Source organism: Pseudophryne corroboree, chromosome 3 (genome assembly GCF_028390025.1).
Source record: "Pseudophryne corroboree isolate aPseCor3 chromosome 3, aPseCor3.hap2, whole genome shotgun sequence".
Taxonomy (NCBI): domain Eukaryota; kingdom Metazoa; phylum Chordata; class Amphibia; order Anura; family Myobatrachidae; genus Pseudophryne; species Pseudophryne corroboree.
Window position 1 is genome coordinate 373,199,089 of NC_086446.1, and position 19,184 is coordinate 373,218,272.

General features: G+C 45.6%; 1 protein-coding gene across 1 annotated transcript in view; it reads left to right on the top strand.

Moving 5' to 3' along the window:
• The window catches only part of PPP1R9B (protein phosphatase 1 regulatory subunit 9B), a 75,446-nt gene extending 57,338 nt beyond the window's left edge, over positions 1-18,108 (top strand). Inside the window, exons 6-10 of the mRNA XM_063959902.1 lie at positions 7,194-7,349; positions 7,474-7,527; positions 10,541-10,770; positions 12,081-12,177; positions 13,396-18,108. Coding sequence (XP_063815972.1) covers positions 7,194-7,349; positions 7,474-7,527; positions 10,541-10,770; positions 12,081-12,177; positions 13,396-13,449 — 591 coding nt within the window. The 3' untranslated portion in view covers positions 13,450-18,108. The remainder of the gene's footprint in view (positions 1-7,193; positions 7,350-7,473; positions 7,528-10,540; positions 10,771-12,080; positions 12,178-13,395) is intronic.
• The last annotated feature ends 1,076 nt before the right edge of the window (positions 18,109-19,184 follow it).

Below are 19,184 nucleotides of genomic sequence, written 5' to 3' on the forward strand. Positions count from 1 at the left end.
GACAGCCGGCTTCTCAGCCCGCGCCTGCCCAGGCGTCTCAAAGGCCATCAGGGGCTCAAAAAACGCCCGTTACCTCAGATGGCAGACACAGATGTCGACACGGAGTCTGACTCCAGTGTCGACGAGGTTGAGACATATACACAATCCACTAGGAACATCCGTTGCATGATCTCGGCAATGAAAAATGTGTTACACATTTCTGATATGAACCCAAGTACCACATAAAAGGGGTTTTATGTTTGGGGAGAAAAAGCAGCCAGTGTTTTGTTCCCCCATCAGATGAGTGAATGAAGTGTGTAAAGAAGCGTGGGTTCCCCCGATAAGAAACTGGTAATTTCTAAAAAGTTACTGCTGGCGTACCCTTTCCCGCCAGAGGATAGGTCACGTGGGGAGATATTCCCTAGCAGTGGCGTAACTACTGCCCCCGCAGCCCTCGCGGTGGCTTGGGGGCGAGGGGCTGCGGGGGCGCCACTGATTACAGCAGACTGACATGCGGACGAGCGCCCGCATGTCAGTCTGCTTTCTCCTTCCCTCCGCCTTTTATTGGAGGGACACGGAGGGCGCAGCGTGTGCTTCTCCTGTGTCCCTCCTGAGTCCTGCATCATCTCCGGCGGCCCGCGGGTCTAATAGGGGGAAGTGCCGTTCGTGAGCTCTAATTGGCTCACGAACCGGCACTTCCCCCTATCAGACCCGCGGCCGCCGGAGATGATGCAGCAGGAGGGACACAGGAGAGGCACACGCTGCGCCCTCCGTGTCCCTCCAACAAGCGGCGGCGGCGGCACTGGGGGGAATGTCTGGCACTGGGGCATATATGGCACTGGGGGGGGATGTCTGGCACTGGGGCATATCTGGCACTGGGGGGGGATGTCTGGCACTAGGGGGGATATCTGGCACTGGGGCATATATGGCACTGGGGGGGGGGATATCTGGCACTAGGGCATATCTGGCACTGGTGGGGGGATGTCTGGCACTGGGGGATATCTGGCACTGGGGCATATCTGGCACTGGGGGGGGGATGTCTGGCACTGGGGCATATATGGCACTGGGGGGGGATGTCTGGCACTGGGGCATATATGGCACTGGGGGGGATGTCTGGCACTAGGGGGGATATCTGGCACTGGGGGGGGGATATCTGGCACTAGGGCATATCTGGCACTGGGGGGGGGATGTCTGGCACTGGGGGGGATATCTGGCACTGGGGCATATATGGCACTGGGGGGGGGGATATCTGGCACGGGGGTGGGTATATGGCACTGGGAGGGGGGGGATGTCTGGCACTGGGAGGGAATATCTGGCCCTGGGGCATATATGGCACTGGGGGAGAATATCTGGCACTGGGGGCATGTATGGCACTGGGGGGGAATATCTGTCACTGGGGGGGGGATATATGGCACTGGGGTGGAATATCTGGCACTGGGGTGGAATATCTGGCACTGGGGGCATATATGGCACGGGGGGCATATATGGCACTCGGGGGGGATATCTGGCACTGGGGGCATATATGGCACTGGGGGGGAATATCTGGCACTGGGGGGGAATATATGGCACTGGCGGCATATCTGGCACTGGGGGAATATCTGGCACTGGGGGCATATGTGGCACTGGGGGGGAATATATGGCACTGGCGGCATATCTGGCATGGGGGGAATATCTGGCACTGGGGGCATATGTGGCACTGGGGGGGAATATCTGGCACTGGGGGAATATCTGGCACTGGGGGCATATCTGGCACTGGGGGGAATATCTGGCACTGGGGGGGGGGGTATATGTGTACCTGGCACATGAGGGGGGGGGCTATATTTGGCACCGGGGGCATGTGAGTACCTGGCACCGTGGGGGAATATCTGGCACTGGGGACATATGTGGCACTGGGAGCACAGCCCTAGCAACAAGGACTACCTCCTAGCAACGAGCATGACACCCAGTGCATGAAACACCTGACAACGAGCATGACACCCAGTGCATGAAACACCTGGCAACGAGCATGACACCCAGTGCATGAAACCCCTGACAACGAGAAGGTAATTGAAAAGTAATTAGAAGCCTTACTGTAGGACTTAATGTGTAATGGGCATTACGGTGTGTGGCATAATGTATCACGGACATTGCGGTGTGTGTCATAATGTGTCACAGGCATTACGGTGTATGGTATACTATATCGCGGGCATTGTGATATGTGGTATAATGTCTCAGGGTCATTGCAGTGTGTGGCATAATGTATCACGGACATTGCGGTGTGTGTCATAATGTGTCAGGCATTACGGTGTGTGGTATACTATATCACGGGCATTGTGGTATGTGGTATAATGTCTCAGGGTCATTGCAGTGTGGCATAATACATAACGGGCATTGCGGTGTGTGGCATAGGGTATAACGGGCAGGGCATTGCGGTATGTGTCACAGGCATTACGGTGTATGGTATACTATATCACGGGCATTGTGGTATAATATCTCAAGGTCATTGCGGTGTGTGTCATAATGTGTCACAGGCATTGTATGTGCTATAATGTATCAGGGGCATTGCAGTGTGTAGCATAATGTATAACGGGCATTGCGATTCCTGTCATAATGTGTCGTGGGCATTACGGTGTGTGGCATAATGTGTCACAGGCATTACGGTGTGTGGCATAATGTGTCGGGGGCATTACAGTGTGTGCATATTGTGTCATGTGCATTGTTGTGTGCGGCATAATGTCTAAGGGCCATTGCAGTATGTGGCATAATGTATACTGGGCATTACTATAAGGAGGAAAAATGACAAATAATGTAAGGGGCATGAATCAGGATTATTTTTCTTTCCTGTGGTGGCTAACGTCTTGGTGTGCAGGTTGCAAAACTGGGGTATAAGGTAGTCTTTTCCTGCAATACCACGCCCCTTTATGAGAAACCACGCCCATTCCAACAAAACCACGCCCCTTTTTTGTAGCGCGCGCCGAAGGCGCGCGCATATTTATCCCTTTCTTGCTCCCAATTATGCGGCGGGGGGGGGGGGGGGGGGGGGGCGCCAAAGAATTTTTTGGCTTGGGGGAGAAAAATTTCTAGTTACGCCACTGTTCCCTAGGGTGGATAAGGCGCTCACACGTTTGTCAAAAAAGGTGGCACTGCCGTCTTAGGATACGGCCACTTTGAAGGAGCCTGCTGATAAAAAGCAGGAGGCTATCCTGAAGTCTGTATATACACACTCAGGTACTATACTGAGACCTGCAATTGCCTCAGCATGAATAGTGCTGCTGCAGCGTGGTCTGATACCCTGTCAGATAATATTAATACCCTAGACAGGGATAATATTTTGCTAACATAGAGCATATTAAAGACGTCATCTTATATATGAGGGATGCACAGAGGGATATTTGCCGGCTGGCATCCAGAATTAATGAAATGTCCATTCTGCCAGGAGGGTATTAGAGACCCGGCAGTGGACAGGTGATGCTGACTTTAAAAGGCACATGGAGATTCTGCCTTATGAGGGTGAGGAATTGTTTGGAGATGGTCTCTGGGACCTCGTATCCACAGCAACAGCTGGGAAGAAAAATTTTTACCTCAGGTTTCCTCACAGCCTAAGAAAGCACCGTATTTTCAGGTACAGTCCTTTCGGCTTCAGAAAAGCAAGCGGGTCAAAGGCGCTTCCTTTCTGCACAGAGACAAGGGAAGAAGGAAAAAGCTGCACCAGACAGCCAGTTCCCAGGATCAAAAATCTTCCCCCGCTTCCTCTGAGTCCACCGCATGACGCTGGGGCTCCACAGGTGGAGACAGGTGCGGTGGGGGCGCGTCTCGGGAACTTCAGGGACCAGTGGGCTTGCCCACAGGTGGATCCCTAGGTTCTGCAAGTAGTATCACAGGGATACAAGCTGGAGTTCGAGGCGACTCCCCCTCGCCGTTACCTCACATCAGCCTTGCCTGCTGCCCTCGGAGAAAGGGAGGTAGTACTGGCGGCAATTCACAAGCTGTACTTCCAGCAGGTGAAATCAAGGTACCCCTCCTTCAACAAGGCCGGGGTTACTATTCCAAAATGTTTGTGGTACCGAAACCAGACGGTTCGGTGAGACCCATTCTAAAATTGAAATCGAAATCCTTGAACACTTATATACGAAGGTTCAAGTTCAAAATGGAATCGCTCAGGGCGATTATTGCAAGCCTGGAGAATTTCATGGTATCACTGGACATCAAGGATGCTTACCTGCATGTCCCTATTTACCCTCCTCACCAGGAGTACCTCAAAATTGTGGTACAGAATTGTCATTACCAATTCCAGACGTTGCCGTTGGTCTGTCCCCGGCACCGAGGGTATTTACCAAGGTAATGGCCGAAATAATTATCCCGTACTTGGACGATCTCCTTATAAAGGCGAGGTCCAGGGAGCAGTTGTTCGTCGGAGTAGCATTATCTCGGGAAGTGCTACAACAGCACGGCTGGTTTCTGAATATTCCAAAGTCGCAGCTGGTTCCTACGACGCGTCTACTGTTCCTGGGTATGGTTCTGGACACAGGACAAGAAAAAAGGGTTTCTCCCGGAGGAGAAGTCCAAGGAGTTGTCGTCTCTAGACAGAGACCTCCTAATACAAATACAGGTGTCGGTGCATCAATGCACGCGAGCCCTGGGAAAGATGGTAGCTTCTTACGAAGAAATTCCATTCGCCAGGTCCCATGCAAGGATTTTCCAGTGGGATCTGTTGGACAAGTGGTCCGGGTCGCATCTTCAGATGCATCGGCGGATAACCCTGTCTCCAAGGGCCATGGTGTCGCTGTTGTGGTGGCTGCAGAGTGCTCATCTTCTAGAGGGCCGCAGATTCGGCATACGGGATTGGGTCCTGGTGACCACGGATGCCAGCCTTCGAGGCTGGGGGGCAGTCACACAGGGAAGAGACTTCCAAGGACTATGGACAAGTCAGGAGACTTCCCTACACAAAAATATTCTGGAACTAAGGGCCATTTACAATGCCCTAAGTCAGGCTAGACCCCTGCTTCAACACCGGCCGGTGCTGATCCAGTCAGACAACATCACGGCGGTCGCTCATGTAAACCGACAGGGCGGCACAAGAAGCAGGATGGCGATGGCAGAAGCCACAAGGATTCTCCGATGGGCGGAAAATCATGTGTTAGCACTGTCAGCAGTGTTCATTTCCGGAGTGGACAACTGGGAAGCAGACTTTCTCAGCAGACACGACCTCCACCCGGGAGAGTGGGGACTTCATCCAGAAGTCTTCCAAATGATTGTACACCGTTGGGAAAGGCCACAGGTGGACATGATGGCGTCCCGCCTCAACAAAAAGCTAAAAAGATATTGCGCCAGGTCAAGGGACCCTCAGGCGATAGCTGTGGACGCTCTGGTAACACCGTGGGTGTACCAGTCGGTGTATGTGTTCCCTTCTCTGCCTTTCATACCCAGGGTAATGAGAATAATAAGAAGTAGAGGAGTAAGAACTATACTCATTGTTCCGGATTGGCCAAGAAGAGCTTGGTACCCAGAACTCCAAGAAATGATCTCAGAGGACCCATGGCTTCTGCCGCTCAGACAGGACCTGCTGCAGCAGGGGGCCTGTCTGTTCCAAGACGTACCGCGGTTGCGTTTGACGGCATGGTGGTTGAACGCCGGATCCTGAAGGAAAAGGGCATTCCGGAGGAAGTTATCCCTACGCTAATTAAAGCTAGGAAAGAAGTGAACGCAAACCATTATCACCGCATATGGCGGAAATATGTTGCGTGCTGTGAGGCCAGGAAGGCCCCAACGGAGGAATTTCAGCTAGGTCGATTTCTGCGCTTCCTACAGTCAGGGGTGACTATGGGCTTAAAATTGGGTTCCATTAAGGTCCAGATTTCGGCTCTATCGATTTTCTTCCAAAATAGAACTGACTTCACTGCCTGAAGTTCAGACTTTTGTTAAGGGAGTGCTGCATAGTCAGCCCCCGTTTGTGCCTCCAGTGGCACCGTGGGATCTCAACGTGGTGTTGGATTTCCTGAAGTCGCATTGGGTTGAGCCACTTAAATCCGTGGAGCTAAAGTACCTCACGTGGAAAGTGGTCATGCTGTTGGCCTTGGCGTCGGCCAGGCGTGTATCAGAATTAGCGGCTTTATCATGCAAAAGCCCTTATCTAATTTTTTTATATGGATAGGGCGGAATTGAGGACTCGTTCCCAATTCCTTCCTAAGGTGGTATCAGTTTTTCATGTGAACCAACCTATTGTGGTGCCTGCGGCTACTTGGGACTTGGAGGATTCCAAGTTACTGGACGTAGTCAGGGCCCTGAAAAATATATGTTTCCAGGAAGGCTGGAGTCAGGAAAACTGACTCGCTATTTATCCTGTATGCACCCAACAAGCTGGGTGCTCCTGCTTCTAAGCAGACTATTGCTCGCTGGATCTGTAGCGCGATTCAGCTTGCACATTCTGCGGATGGACTGCCGCACCCTAAATCTGTAAAAGCCCATTCCACGAGGAAAGTGGGCTCTTCTTGGGCGGCTGCCCGAGGGGTCTCGGCTTTACAAATTTGCCGAGCTGTTACTTGGTTGGGTTCAAACACTTTTGGAAGAGTCTACAAGTTTGATACCCTGGCTGAGGAGGACCTAGAGTTTGCTCATTCGGTGCTGCAGAGTCATCCGCACTCTCCCGCCCGTTTGGGAGCTTTGGTATAATCCCCATGGTCCTTACGGAGTCCCAGCATCCACTTAGTACGTCAGAGAAAATAAGATTTTACTCACCGGTAAATCTATTTCTCGTAGTCCGTAGTGGATGCTGGGCGCCCATCCCAAGTGCGGATTGTCTGCAATACTTGTATATAGTTATTGCCTAACTAAAGGGTTATTGTTGAGCCATCTGTTGAGAGGCTCAGTTATATTTCATGCTGTTAACTGGGTATAGTATCACGAGTTATACGGTGTGATTGGTGTGGCTGGTATGAGTCTTACCCGGGATTCAAAATCCTTCCTTATTGTGTCAGCTCTTCCGGGCACAGTATCCTAACTGAGGTCTGGAGGAGGGTCATAGAGGGAGGAGCCAGTGCACACCAGGTAGTCCTAAAGCTTTCTGTAGTTGTGCCCAGTCTCCTGCGGAGCCGCTATTCCCCATGGTCCTTACGGAGTCCCAGCATCCACTACGGACTACGAGAAATAGATTTACCGGTGAGTAAAATCTTATTTTTACACTCACACATTGCATATTTGTTGCCATTGAAACTCATTTACATTTTTTGGGTGTTCAGACAGGGGAGTATGCCACAGATGAAGAGGATGAGGAGATGAGTCCCATGTTCCCAGGCGGTGAATTGGCTATCGAAGTCTTTGAACTACCTGAAGGAGAAGATGCATTGTCCCCTGTGGAGATGGACCCTGAAAAACTGGTGCACAAATTTAAAGAGGTGATAAAAAAAAGAATTGCTTACATTGAAGTGCCCATGTATGTATGTCCACTGGAGAAGTAGCTTTTGCCCCCCTACACATACATAGGAACCTATACATAAGAACCTGTGTTTTCTCATGCAGCTGCAGATAAAGCATGCTGTGACGGAGGCAGAGATCCAGCAACTAAAGAAGAAGGTGAGACACCAGTGTCACTAAATCAGCCAAAGCTACGCTGAATCTGGAATGAAACCTCTCGAAATTGTCATTGCACATCTATTAATTGTTCTCTGTAATAGTCCACTGAGATTCAGCGATCATGCACTTTGCTTTTACTCATTCGGTTTACTCAAGATCCTGTATAGAAATTTATGTACTCTGTTCCCATTGTCCCGCATCCATCCACATGTTTTCATATGACATTACCATATGTATTAATCTGGCTGTGCTACACAACTAGGCAAATGATCTCTGCAGTTTATACACCAATCAGAAAGTACTTACAGTGAAGGCTCATGAATACAACACACTATTCCATATAATAATACCACAACTAAAGCTAATGAAAGTAAATAGGTATTTATTTACTTGTTTAACAACAAACATAGAAGCATATAGGCCCTCATTCAGATGTGGCTGGAGTAACTATAACTGCTGCTTACATAGAAGCATATAGGCCCTCATTCAGATGTGGCTGGAGTAGCTATAACTGCTGCTTACATAGAAGCATATAGGCCCTCATTCAGATGTGGCTGGAGTAGCTATAACTACTGCTTACATAGAAGCAACAGTGATAGCACTAATATGGTAATGCATCATGAGGTGTCACGCCTCCTACATACATTACTGATCCGAACCATGTCCTAGAACGCAGTATAGGATCATCTCTGATGCCATTGGCCGGCTGCGTGACCCATGGGGTTGCTCAAGCCAACTGCCATATTTGCTACACAGAGGCCAAGAAACAGAGGCCTTCGCCGCTCTCTCCCCACCAACAAATGGCATCAGACTGTCAATCACTGACAGTCTGAAGCAGTCCTGTGTCTGCTGTCGCAGACCCTTACTGCGCATGTGCAAAGTACCGAAGATCGGTACATTGCGGAATGCGCCACAGATTCCTCAGGATCAAAATGAGGGCCATAATAGTTTGGTGATCAATTTAGTATGCCCTATAGATCTAAGGGACTATACCTATCAAATAGGCCATATAATAAAGATTTTTGCCCTTATTTATCAATGAGTGATACATTTCACTGTGAGTGATAAATTGCACCAACCAATCAGCTTCTAACTTCCATGCCAAAGGCTGTGTTTGAAAAATGAAGTAATTGCTGGATATGACTACTGAAGGTAGTACTTAGTGAAAGCAATCTCCATTGGTGGCCGAAGAAAATTAGCAAAAAGCCCTATCTCCACCAAGACAACAGCAAAAACAATCATGAACAGTATCAGTATTAGTGCATTATTGTATAATTGCACTCAAAGGGCGGTATTCAATTCTTTTTCACCCCCTTCCACGCCTGTTCTGTTTCTGCTGATGGGGTAGCGAGGGCACCAAATCCTTTACACAGCTAAACTGAATTACTTTGGGCGTGATATGGGCGATAACGTGGATAATTTTAGAAAGGAGATTGGGAGTGATATATTGTATAATTTGAATACATATAAGTCTTCAGTACATATGCTTCTTTCCAATACTGCAAACTATGTTCCCTTCTTTTGGAAATCCTTTATTTATTTATTTATTTATATTTCTAAATTCCATCCTCTTGAACTCTATTTCTACTTTTGATATTTTAAATGTTTTTATCATATTGCCCTTATTTTCACTGTGAGTGATAAATTGCCCCAGCCAATCAGCTCCTAACTTCCATGTCACAAGCTGGGTTTGAAAAATGACAGGAGTGGATTGGCTGATGAAATTTATCACTCACAGTGAAAGTTATCACTCATTGATAAATAAGGGCATTAAATAGCAACATTTATGATACAGAATTCTTGACAGATGCATGTGCCGCAAAGGACATTTGTGTGCAATGATATTACCGCTTCTCTCTTCCAAGATGTGAATGTTCAGCTCTTCAAGCCCTGCTCTGAATGTATTCTACTGGCTTCTTCCACTGCTTGATACCTTCATATCATCTGAAAGTATAACTCCAAAGTCCCTTTCCCCTTTGTTGTCAACATTACATCACCAGGGATGCAGTCAATTTACTTCCAATTAAAATCCCGACGGTCGAAATCCCGACAGCAATTGACCGATGGTCAAAATCCCGACAAGGTAAAAATCCCGACATGGACAAAATACCGACATTTAAAATACAGACAAGGTCAAAATACCAACATGTAAAATGCCGACAGGTCAAACTGCCGACATGAGTTTTTCATTGAAACCGACTTGTTTATACTTTACCATCCCAGTGGACCTGGAGGGGGAATATAATAGTGTGCCCGAAGCATGGCGAGCACAGCGAGCCATGCGAGGGGACGCGGTACACTTATATGGCGTCCATGTTGACCTATGTTGACTTACACACACACACAAAAATGAAAAAGGCATGTCGGTATTTTGACCTTGTCGGTATTTTAAATATCGGTATTTTGACTGTCGGTTAGTTGCTGTCGGGATTTCGACAGTCGGGATTTTGATTGGAGGTATTTCATACCGATCCCCATTACCATTCTTTCTATGTTATGCTCTTGGATTTCACTCCCTCCTTAGGGATATATTTACAATAAACATACTTTAAAATCTTTAAACCAGAGCCAGGAAATTTGCAACTCTCCAGCTGTGGTGGAACTGTTAGTCCCAGCGTGCCCAGCCAGCCCTCTTGGCTATAACTCCCTACTCACACCATAGTAACACAGTACAGTAGCCAGGGTAGACAGTGGAAATCCCAGGGTAGACAGTGGAAATCCCAGCCCAGCTCAGCCCACTAATTCTCTCAGAAATGTTGAGTCTTCTGGCAAATGCATGACTTTCTACATTATGGGCCTAGATCTTTAAAGGTATGCACTCTTCATTCTGCCAGTGCATGCTGCTACATGTAGTTCTACAAATACCTGGAACGCCACATCAGACTGCTCTAAAAGGAAAGCTTTGATTTGCACTTTGGGGGCTATATCTAGGTTTGGAAATTCTTTTATCTGGCTTCACATTTGTTCAAATCCATTTGCTTGCTTATCTCTCCATGCTTGCTTATCTCTCCAGTTGGCTGGGTTGGAGCAAGAGCGTTCTCGCTGGCGGGTGGAGAAGGTCCAGCTGCAGCAAAGTGTTCAGGAGAACAGGGATCGTGTAGAGAAATTGCAGGGGTACTGGATGGAGGCTCAGAGTCTGTGCCAGGCCGTGGATGAGCATCTGAAAGAGACTCAAGCCCAACACCAGGGACTGGAGCGCAAGTATAGTAAGGCCAAGAGGCTCATTAAAGAGTACCAGCAAAAGTAAGTAACTCTCTCTTACTGACAATATCTGTCTACGTCATCCTTCACACACCATTGGCTAGCTTCTTCCTTATCTTTAGGTCATCTCTACACTCCTACTATACTCCTTTATTTTATCTGCTTAACAGCTTGTAGGTCCATCTCTTTTACACATATCTTAGTCCTGTTTGTCTTCCATTCTTCATTTCGTGATGGAAAACCAACCACATTTACTAGCATGCTCAATAATGGTCCTATTGGGCATTGGGGTTGTTTTTTGGCAACAATCTGCAGTAGGCCATGAAATACATTTTATAGGGCAGAGGGGGTTGTTTCATCTCAAGTTAAGGTGGGTACACATTGGCCGATCTATTGAACGGCCGATATATCGCGGGTCCGTCGGTATATCACTGGCCTATCTATTGAACGCCCGATATATCGCGGGTCCGACGATATATCACTGACTGTTCTATTGAATGGCCGATATATCGCAGATGCGTCGGCCAGTGTGTATAAGCAATATGTCTGTGAACACCATCGTTCACATACATATCGCGTCGTCCCTGCAGCACAGCTGACGGCCAATATATCTACCGATATATTGGCGCATCGCTGTGAGTGTACGGGCGACCAGCCGGCCGCCCGTACACATGCTGCGGCGGCCTGTGGTGATTGACAGCTGAACTGGGCGGGCGGGTGTACACGCCCGCCCAGTTCATGACGTTAGTCCCTGACGGATTGGGCAGTGTGTATGCTCAACACACTGCCTGATCCATCCATAGATATATCTGCAGATCAATTGATCTGCAGATATATCTATCAGTGTGTACCCACCTTAAGTCATACGGCAGATCATAAGTCAGAGGTGTGCGCTGTGGCAATGACGCTCGCAGTTGGCCAATGTAAAGTTTATGCGTGCATTTGATACACACCGTGCAGAGATGTACAGCCGCTAACATGGGAGCCCATTTTCAGATGGAGAACCTGCACTTGCTATAGGACTGGTACAAGTTTCTATGGTGTGACCGATTTGCATCAAATGCAGCATCTTAAACCGCTGCAAGAGGTCATCTTTGTCCTTGCACATAACGGTGCAGCCGCCTAGGCATCCACCTCTGAATCAACCCCATAATGTACTGGTGTGCGTCAGCTCCAGGCTATCAGTAATGTGCTGTATTCTTTGTGATGAAATACCTTTAGCAAATTACTTTATTAACAAAATATTGCAGTATGGTGAGAATTCCCATTTATTTAGCCCCTGCAGTTACTGTAGGCAGCTGCCACAACACAGGGAATGCTTGGTGAAAAACTTGTACCTGTTTGCCTTCTAGGGAGCAGGACTTCATGAAAAAAGAAGATGTGCAGAAGCAGACGCTGGAGGAGGTGGAGACTGCGCATTCTGTAGAGATCCTGAGACTACAGGAAAAGGTCCGTCTAGTTTTGGATTAAACAGTAATCTAAACATGGCTCACCCTATCAGTTCAATAGCAACTATCCATTGGTTCATAGTAAATGAATTGGCTGCATAATATATGGTCTGCCTACTGGCTATAAACAATTCTAATGTTTTAAAGTGATTGTTGTATTGTGCATTGCTTTATCTTGATCCTTTCCTTCTTTTGAACCATATTATATATGAGCAGGAAGAATCCTTTTTTTGTCTGATAAACCTGAATAAGATGGGAAGCTGCTCTCTGGGGGCCCGCTTCAGACCTGATCGCTGCTTTGTGTTTTCGCACAGCAGGCGATTATTGAACTACTGCATATGCGTATGTACCGCAATGCGCACGCACGTGGCCTAACAGCGACAGGATGGTGCGAAAAATTTTATTGCACTGCTGTTTGCAAGTTGATTGACAGGAAGAGGACGTTTGGGGGTGGTAACTGGCCGTTTTCTTGGAGTGTCTGAAAATACGCAGGCGTTCACCAAGCGTTTTCAGGGTGGGTGTGTGACGTCAGCTCTGGCTCCGATCATCCTGATTCCTTCGCACTGGAGGAGTAAGTATTGAGCTACACACAGACTGCACACACTGCACAGAATTGGAAAAACATTCGATGGTGAGCGTGATGCAAACGGATTTGCAGCTGTCCGCTGTCTGAGGGGAATTTTCGCACAGCGTACACATGCATTCGCATGCTTGCACAGGGTGAATTTTCACTCCCGCTGGGCGGCAACTACCTGATTACAGGACAGTGTTATTTGCAGCACAGCGATCAGGTCTGAATTAGGCCCTGGATGCGGTGGTATGACATGGCCAGAGCACAGCAGAGCACTGATATCTGTCAGAGAAACAAGCATATACAGGTTGAGTATCCCTTATCCACAATTCAAAATAACAAATTTTTGGTTCCCCTACTGAGATAATGACACATATATGTATATATTATATTATATATCTATATAATATATCAGTGTATATACACATAATATATAATATATATGTCATTATCTCAGTAGGGGACCCAAAAATGTGGGTTTTTGAATTTTGGATAAGGGATACTCAACCTGTACTATACATCTCTGAAGTAAGATCACGGGATTCTAGGATTGTTCCACCCCACTCTGTTTATCATTCCCTGTGGCTTTGTGTCAGCATCAGACATCCTTAATGCTTTATCTAATTCTCTGCTCTTTCCCCATCTCAGGTCTCCGAATTAGAGAAGAAGCTTCTCACTCTCCAGTGTCCCACCCCTCCTTAGGTCGGATTTAATGGATATTGGGGAACGTTGGGCAGGTGTTGACACTGCTTGCCCACTCCTGCAGGATCTCTGCCCCAGTGATAGAACTGCAGGCACTTGCCCCTTTCCCATAGCTCATCTACTACATGACTATTACACTGGAGGGGTGGAGTACTATTCACTGGGATCCTGACAGTTGATTGTGGTTCTCTATTGACATCTAACTGGACAAGGATGGGATACCAGCTGGCTGTGTTGTGTGTAGCTTCATGGCCTTTGTCTTCTTTTGGACTATGTATTTGTGTGGACGTCAGGCCCCTGCTACCTTGTAGACTTTGGAATGTGCCACATCACAGAATATTTTACTCAGTGACTCTACCGACTGTAATTTATGAGGATATTGCAGTGACTGGGGTACCTTGGCTCCCCAATGGCCTAAACAGTGACTGTAACCTATGCTCCTGGATTTTGCGTGTCTCTGTGCTGTGTTTGTGCTGTCTATTACCTGCCCTTGGCACCTCACAGAAAGTATGTACCATTGAACATTCCCATGCCTCAAGCTTTTCTTTACGGTCTGTGACTCCTTGACCTCTCTCCTCACGTATGACCAGTTCAAGTGTGTGTTAACGTGTACCTGTTGACTACTCACAGTGCGAGAAGCCAGTATCAATTCACTAGTCACATCACAGAGGCATTAGGCACTCTGCAAGTAGACAACAGGTACATATGTAAGAACATATGAAAAATGTTCAAGAGACACTTGTGGGTAATTTGGAAATTCGAGTACACGGGCAAATGGTAAGTTTTATGTATACATAACATGTGTGTACATGGTAAGGTGAATCTTTGTATGTATGAATGACTGATTGACTATCTATGATTTGCAGTAATGTGCATTCCTAAAATATATGTGTATATATGATATTATATGCCATTAATTTTAAATTATAAATAATATTAATATTAATTATAAAGGATATTAGAATTGGATTGAGGACTATATAAAATAATGAATACCTTTTGTAAGGTGGCACCATATTACGGAGCAATTTACGGAGAATATTTAAACATCCAGTCTCTGCCCGGTTGAAGCTTACATACACTATATGACCCATTTTTGTCAGAAGCCAGCTAGTTTGGGGTAATGGTAGAAAACTCGGTCAAACTTGGAGAGAATATACAAACTCTAACCAGTGCCCCTTTCAGAATGGAACCGATGGCTCCATTGCAGGTTTTGCACAACAATAGTAACCAGTGACGGTTCCCAAGATGAGGCTGCAGCACAGTCCAAAATTCAACATGGGAACCACACCAAGTGCCACCCTAAACGCTGGCCAGGACTAATTGGCAGTTGGTGTGGGTCCCCTATTTGAGTTTTGGCCTGCGCTAGTAGGCCACCACTGATAGTAACCATTATTTCACCATATATAAAAGTGTGAACTGCAGGCTGAGTATCTTTAAGGTAACTTAAAATATTCGGTAGTTTGTACATCTTTATTTACATTACTCCATTTTATAATTATTTTATTTGAATGCAAATCAAACACGCAGACATATTGGGGTAAATTTACTAAGGTGGGAGGTTTTTTTAGAACTGGTGATGTTGCCCACAGCAACCAATCAGAGTCTATTATCTTCTATAAGCAGCTAAATGTTAAGTAGAATCTGATTGGTTGCTATAAGCAACATCACCAGTTCTAAAAACAACTCCCACCTTAGTAAATTTAACCAATTATCTTTTATACTTATTTTTTTATATGACACTGTTCTCCCAATAGGACTCAAAGCAATTTATGTTGTTTCAGAGAGGAAGGCATGCATCTTGTATATGCTTAGTTGCTGCTTCATGTTATCAGTCCATGCTCCATTGGCAATTAATATCTAAATCACCTAATACACATAAACACATTAGAGTTAATTTTTGTCAAAAGCAAATTAACAGAATGTGGGAACAACCAATCAGCTACTAGAACATGCACACTTCGCACAGATACGGTCCTGTTTGAAATTGGACCCATGAGCCAAGCGCTGTGGGGCAGCCATGTTAAATACATAAAATAAATATATATATATATATAGCAGCTAGAGCCGGAACTAGGGGTGTGCGAGCAATACTGCCAGACAGAATACAATTGCTCAATGGGCGCCACCATCGCTGCACCATGGCACTTACTGCTGGATGCCAGTATGCATGAAATGGCACACTGCAACCAGGATCACCACTGCAGCACCACAAGAGCATCCTACAGTCTGTGCAACCGATCAGTGCGTCCTCAGGATGCCTGGACCTGTGCTGCCGACCCTGCCGCCTCTGTGTGTCGGGGGCAGACACAGGACACATTTGTGCCTTGTTACAGTTCTGGAAGCAGCTTCCATTGGGTGGTCTTCAGTTTGCCGGCTGTCGGCTGTCGAGATCTCGGCGCACAGTATACCAGCGCCGGAATCCCGACAGCCGGCATGCCGACACATATTCTTCATCTTGGGGGTCCACGACCCCCCTAGAGGGAGAATAAATGCGTAGCGCGCCACCGTGCCCGCAGCGTGCGGAGTGCAGCGAGCCCGCAAGGGGCTCATTTGTGCTCGCCACGCTGTCTGTAATAATAATATGGCCAAAAACAACAATGAAAAGTAAATATTGACAAGTAATATATAATATTATTGTATAATATTATATATACATATATTTAAATGTACACAACTGTAACAGGGGAAAATATATCAAACCTTCAAGAAAGATTAAGTGGAGAATGTGCCCTTTGCAACCAACCAACCAATATTTTTCGTGACAGACAGTATGGTAGTTGCTCAAATCGATGTATTGCCCATCACAGGTGCATGTACGGGAGGGATTAATGTAGACTATAAAAAAAATAAAAAAAATCCCCAGTACACAATAATGGATCAGCAAAAGAGACTTACATCCTGCATGATAATAGTAATGCAGATATCTTAGTTACATTCATCTGCAATCATACATAGCAAGGCGTCTCTGCTCTGGTGGCTGCATAATAAAAGCACCTTCTTTGAGTCATACATTTATACATTTCTTAATCCAGAACTAACATGTGTAGGCATCACAAGGTCCTCCAATATGGCACTACAAGAATCAGCATGCCCTCCAACTTCTAATCCTATCCATGCCTCTCAGAACTGCACAGCCTGTAAAATTACAGTTAGAAGCTGATTGTTTATTATGGGCAACTTATCCACTTTATTTCTAAGATTTAATATATCTCCCCACAGTGAGAAGTGTGTGTGTGTGTGTGTGTGTGTGTGTGTGTGTGTGTGTGTGTGTGTGTGTGTGTGCGTGCGTGCGTGCGTGCGTGCGTGCGTGCGTGTGCGTGTGTAGAAACTAAATATATAACTCTACAAAATACAGGCAAGTATTTCTTCACTTTCTACAGCTGTATATAAGCTTTGTATTACTGTGAGTCAATTTTTCCCGGGTATACAAACATCTGCATCTTTAACAGTACATGCAGATAAGATGCAGAACTAATGATGATGCCGCTGGCTCTGGCAAGGAAGCTGCCGGCAGCCATGTTTATGACTGGCAATCCCTTCTTGTTACAGTTAAAGAATGACAGAATAAACAGAAGAGGCTTCTGAGGTCAGGCTACACTTAGCCATGTGGCATTTGCCACTCAAATTCGTCACTGTATTTTAAGAGAAGAATGTGGGGTTACTTCTACGTTTTGAACAAGGGAGGTTCGGGGTGAGAAGGATTGCCACTAGGGGGTGTGAATGGATAATAGAAGGAGGTTGAGTGATGCTGTGCCAAATTAGTATCTGTCTATTTATTGGTCTGTTATTGAAAAAAATCAAAACAGAAAGGATGTAAATATGACATTATAATGTGAATCCATTGTGGGTAGAAGAAAATTAAAGCATTTTGGGAATTATGGCTCAATGGGAAAAAGAGAACTTTGGCATTGGACTCCACTCATTCTGATTTTGGAACAATCTCAGCCTATGGAAGAAGATAGTGTTAAAAAAAAACAACTTATATTCAACAAAAAGGACAAAGAAAGAAAAGTGTTAGTGAACAATCAATCCCGAAGGTTAGTTTTTATGTATTTAAAAAGTGTTCCTGTGTAAGTGCATCAGTATATCTTAGCAAGAAGCTAAGTGCTAGACCATAGATTTCACAGACATGACAACAACAAAAGGTTCAACCTCAAATAGAGGCCTGTGAGTCTAGACTACTGTATATTTACGTGAGAAATGCACACAATCTATGGGGTAAATGTAATAGCCAGCGCGATGCAGGAATCCACAAGGTTTTGGGAGATTTATCCACTAGATTTAAAGGGACAATTTTTGAAAAGGCAAAACCAGTGGTTTAAATCTAGCAAGGCTATTACATTTACTGCTGTGACTGCATTGGAGTTACTTCAGACCCATGCTGCATGCCAGCAGTTCTCATCTGATGCAATCCTAAAGGTGCCCACACAGAAAGCAACTGCTTCTCATGAAGCAGTCCTAATTCATGTGATCTGAGGAATATCTCTATGTGTATGACACTCAAAAGTACTTAATTAAAATACCTTATTTGAAAAGATTATTCAGAAATCTGATTGTGAAATCTAATATTTGTGTTTGCCCAGTACTTGAAAACAGCTGTATTGCTATGTGTATGGGCAGATTGAACAATTAAAAGTTAAGTTATTGCTTTTCTGAGCATGTTCACTTTATCACATTCATCGGGTTTTAGATTGGTACGTTTGTGTGTGTGTGTGTGTGTGTGTGTGTGTGTGTGTGTGTGTGTTTATGTACAAATTGTTCAACTATAGATCAATGTGTATAAACAGCTATTAAAATTAAGAAATTGTTGTGGATGTCCACCTTAATTCAGCCATGTGTACACACAGTGCTGAGTTTAAATGTCTGGACACCAAATGTTGTAGGTGACCTAAGGTCACTTTTTCAAGCTCTTGGCATTTGGGCATCTGGAGTGATACCATTATAGGATGGATGAGTGTGTACAACTTTTTTTTTATAAATTCTTTATTTTGTTTTACAATAAGAACAAGTTCCATACGTTGCAAATGAAGACAGTCAGTGACAGATCCATAATGTGATGATCACACAAAGAAATAGAATACTGCAACTATATTCATACAGTCTATGACAGTGGGAATCATAGCACTTTGTAAGAAAAAGAAAACACTTTCCTCACATCAAAGAAAAATAAAAGAGGAGTAACCGCCCGTATCATCAGAAAAATATAAATGAGGAACCCAGTATGGAACGACACCAATAGATTGGGGGGCTAGAACAAGAACGAGACAAAGACAAGGGGAAGGGGGGAAGGAAAGACTGAACTAGGAAAGATCTCGTGGATTAGTCAGAAACCGTTCCGTGAAAGTGTCAGGTCCACAATAACATACTTTAAGGTAACTTATGAGGCACAAAAGTGGCATAAACCTTGGTTGTCTTAAACTCCATCCAATTAAACCAAGTGGCTGTATAATCTGAGTACTTCTCTAAAGTCGTATAGTAAATGTCCTCCATTTGCATGTAGCAATCTATACGCTGGAACCATTCCCAGATAGCCGGCATTGTTTAAATGCTTGAGTAATGAGTTTTTGTGTTTCGTTAAGGGCATGGTGGAGTGTGATATCAGCCCGAAGTCTGGGCCGGTTGGTGTCTGGAATCCCAGAATTTTATAAGTGATCTCTATAATTTTGGACCAGAAAGGGATAATAGATGGGCAATCCCACCAAATGTGTATTAGTGTTCCCCTTTCCCTGTTA